Source organism: Aptenodytes forsteri, unplaced genomic scaffold (genome assembly GCF_000699145.1).
Source record: "Aptenodytes forsteri isolate BGI_AS27 unplaced genomic scaffold, ASM69914v1 Scaffold70, whole genome shotgun sequence".
In the NCBI taxonomy this organism is placed as follows: Eukaryota; Metazoa; Chordata; class Aves; order Sphenisciformes; family Spheniscidae; genus Aptenodytes; species Aptenodytes forsteri.
The window spans coordinates 1,332,162-1,334,457 of NW_008795690.1; the positions used below are offsets into that span (position 1 = coordinate 1,332,162).

Here is a 2,296-nt window from a genome sequence, read left to right on the forward strand (position 1 = left end):
ATCTACGCGGAGAAATACAATTTATTTAAATAATCTCTGATCTGGGTCTTCTTGTACAAAAACAAATTCTTCAAGAGGGGTTTGATGATCTGTTGGCCAACAGCTTCTCTCACATGTGTAAACTATAACAGTTCCAAATTCCACTGACAGATCTAAAAACAAAGCAATAAAGGTATGTAATGTGAAGGTATGAAAAATGACATCATCAGGGGCTATTGCTTATTGGTATACTTCAATCTTTGCCAATTCAGAAAATATTTTTCATATTCAGTGTCCTATGCACATAGCATTTTCTAATTTTAAAGATTTTAAAGGAAGCTGACTCAGAATTTTCAAAGAACGTCTTAAGTGTCTGCAACCTTATCTGACAATATTTATTATTTTCCAAGGCCGCATTTACGAGGCAATAAAGACAAATTACTCCCAAGGTCATGGAATTATCTATATTGCTGTTATTAAAGTTCACTAGTGAGCAAATGAAGTTGCAATCATAGAGTCTCCATAAACCAGAATTATATCTTTTGCTTAGTGAAATCTGTAATGGAAACAGAGTAGATTCTATGTAAGACGATCACTGTAGTTAAGCACATCACTGCGTGTGGTTAGTGAGAAACAATCCAAATTGCAGCCCACTAAACTTTACCAAGAAGGTGACTGTTTCTAGTATTCATTCAGCTAAGTCAAAGGTCAACACCTGAATCACTCTGGAGCATGCTGACCAGCGCTGGCATGAGCTGAAATTCAAATATTCTGTTGCTTCCACAGTTACCGCAGGCTGGAATACCTTTGTTAATGTTGGCTGGAGGACATGTTATGAATAAAGGCTGGCCACCCCAAGAGTATCTAAGAGAAGAAAGGAAAGAAGTAGTTATTTTTTTTGTATCTGTATTTCATATGAAAACTTACACGTTGGCAACAGTGTTGAGGATTCTCTGAAACCTCTGAACTTGCTTTAAGTAAAAAACATTGTTATGAGCCAGAACCGTTGCCTAAGCTTCAGATGAGTCATTAAACAAAGAATAAAGATGGAGAGGGAAGTACTTGGAAGGTCAACACTTGGGAAGACTTAAGGAAAGAGCTGGATTTAAAGGAGACAAATGCTTTGAATTGACACCTCCACAATATGCTGTACCTGACTCATTTAATTAAGCAAACTACACTTCCCTGAAAAATGGAATCCTAACCAGTGGCAGTTAAAGATATTCAACATAGAATAGGTCTCAAAACCACTGTAGTTATGCCACAGAGCTGATGTTTTATTTATAAGAGCTCCACAACTAACAGGAAACGAAGATCGAAGACGGTTTCCGCTGAATGCCAAGCGGGGGATTCTGTGCTGTGCTGAAAACTCAATGGAGATCTGGCAGCCCAGGAGAAATGGGGTCTAACAGGCATATCGCAACACCCATGAAGGGGAAAGGGAGGGCTACATAAAGATTATAATTAGTGATAGTCATAGGGATCACCAGAGGTGATGTTTTAGAAGAATGGAAAATTCAGAGCATAATACTGCAAAGTGATAGACCCAGTGAAAAAAAGTTGTCTGAAAGTGTTACTTGCACTCTGCATTAGTACATTTTCTGTATAATCTTTGACAATTAATTGACGTTTCTAATGTTTCTTAACTGTGTAAGCAGCCCCTCAGACTTTACCTCCTCATCAAAAAGGTACCAGTTAGTTCCACCTGGTTCTGGAAACTTGATAAACAAAGGTCCTGTCTCTCACACTGAGACAGCTTGACCAGATAGGCTGCACTGGACTCTCTGGAACAAAGAAGTTAAAAACTAACACTTGGTATGATCCATGAAAACCATGTCTATTATCTGGTACTATGAATATTTTATGATTTGAACTCTTTGTTATACTTTCATTCAGAATTAACTCCTCTTTCGGGAAAGTAGCTGCTCTGAGGTGAAATCTGCTTTTGTTCTACAAAAAGCAACAGATTTACAAGAACTGAAGCCTATGGGGTCCTGAGGGATAAGCACAGTAAGCTGTAGAACAACTCAGGCTTTAAAACGAGTAATTTCTTACTTCAGTAACATCTCAAGGACTGAGACATAAGCAATCACAATAAGGTTACAAAATTTCAGAAGAGCAGATAGCCTTGGAAATCTATCGCAACAGCATACCACTGTGTATTATACTTCCACCTCAAAACTGTTTCTTGAAAATCTCTATGCCTGGATTTCAGCGAGTCTTCAAAGACAGCCTGGGTCATAGAATCATAGAATCACTGAGGTTGGAAAAGACCTCTAAGATCATCGAGTCCAACCGTCAACCCAACACCACCATG

General features: G+C 38.4%; 1 protein-coding gene across 1 annotated transcript in view; it reads right to left on the reverse strand.

Moving 5' to 3' along the window:
- Positions 1-2,296, reverse strand: part of PDCD2L (programmed cell death 2 like) — a 7,951-nt gene continuing 5,655 nt past the window's right edge. The window contains exons 6-7 of the mRNA XM_009282871.1: positions 695-843; positions 1-152 (exon numbers count right to left, since the gene is read on the reverse strand). Of these exons, the coding sequence (XP_009281146.1) occupies positions 22-152; positions 695-843 (280 nt within the window). The 3' untranslated portion in view covers positions 1-21. The remainder of the gene's footprint in view (positions 153-694; positions 844-2,296) is intronic.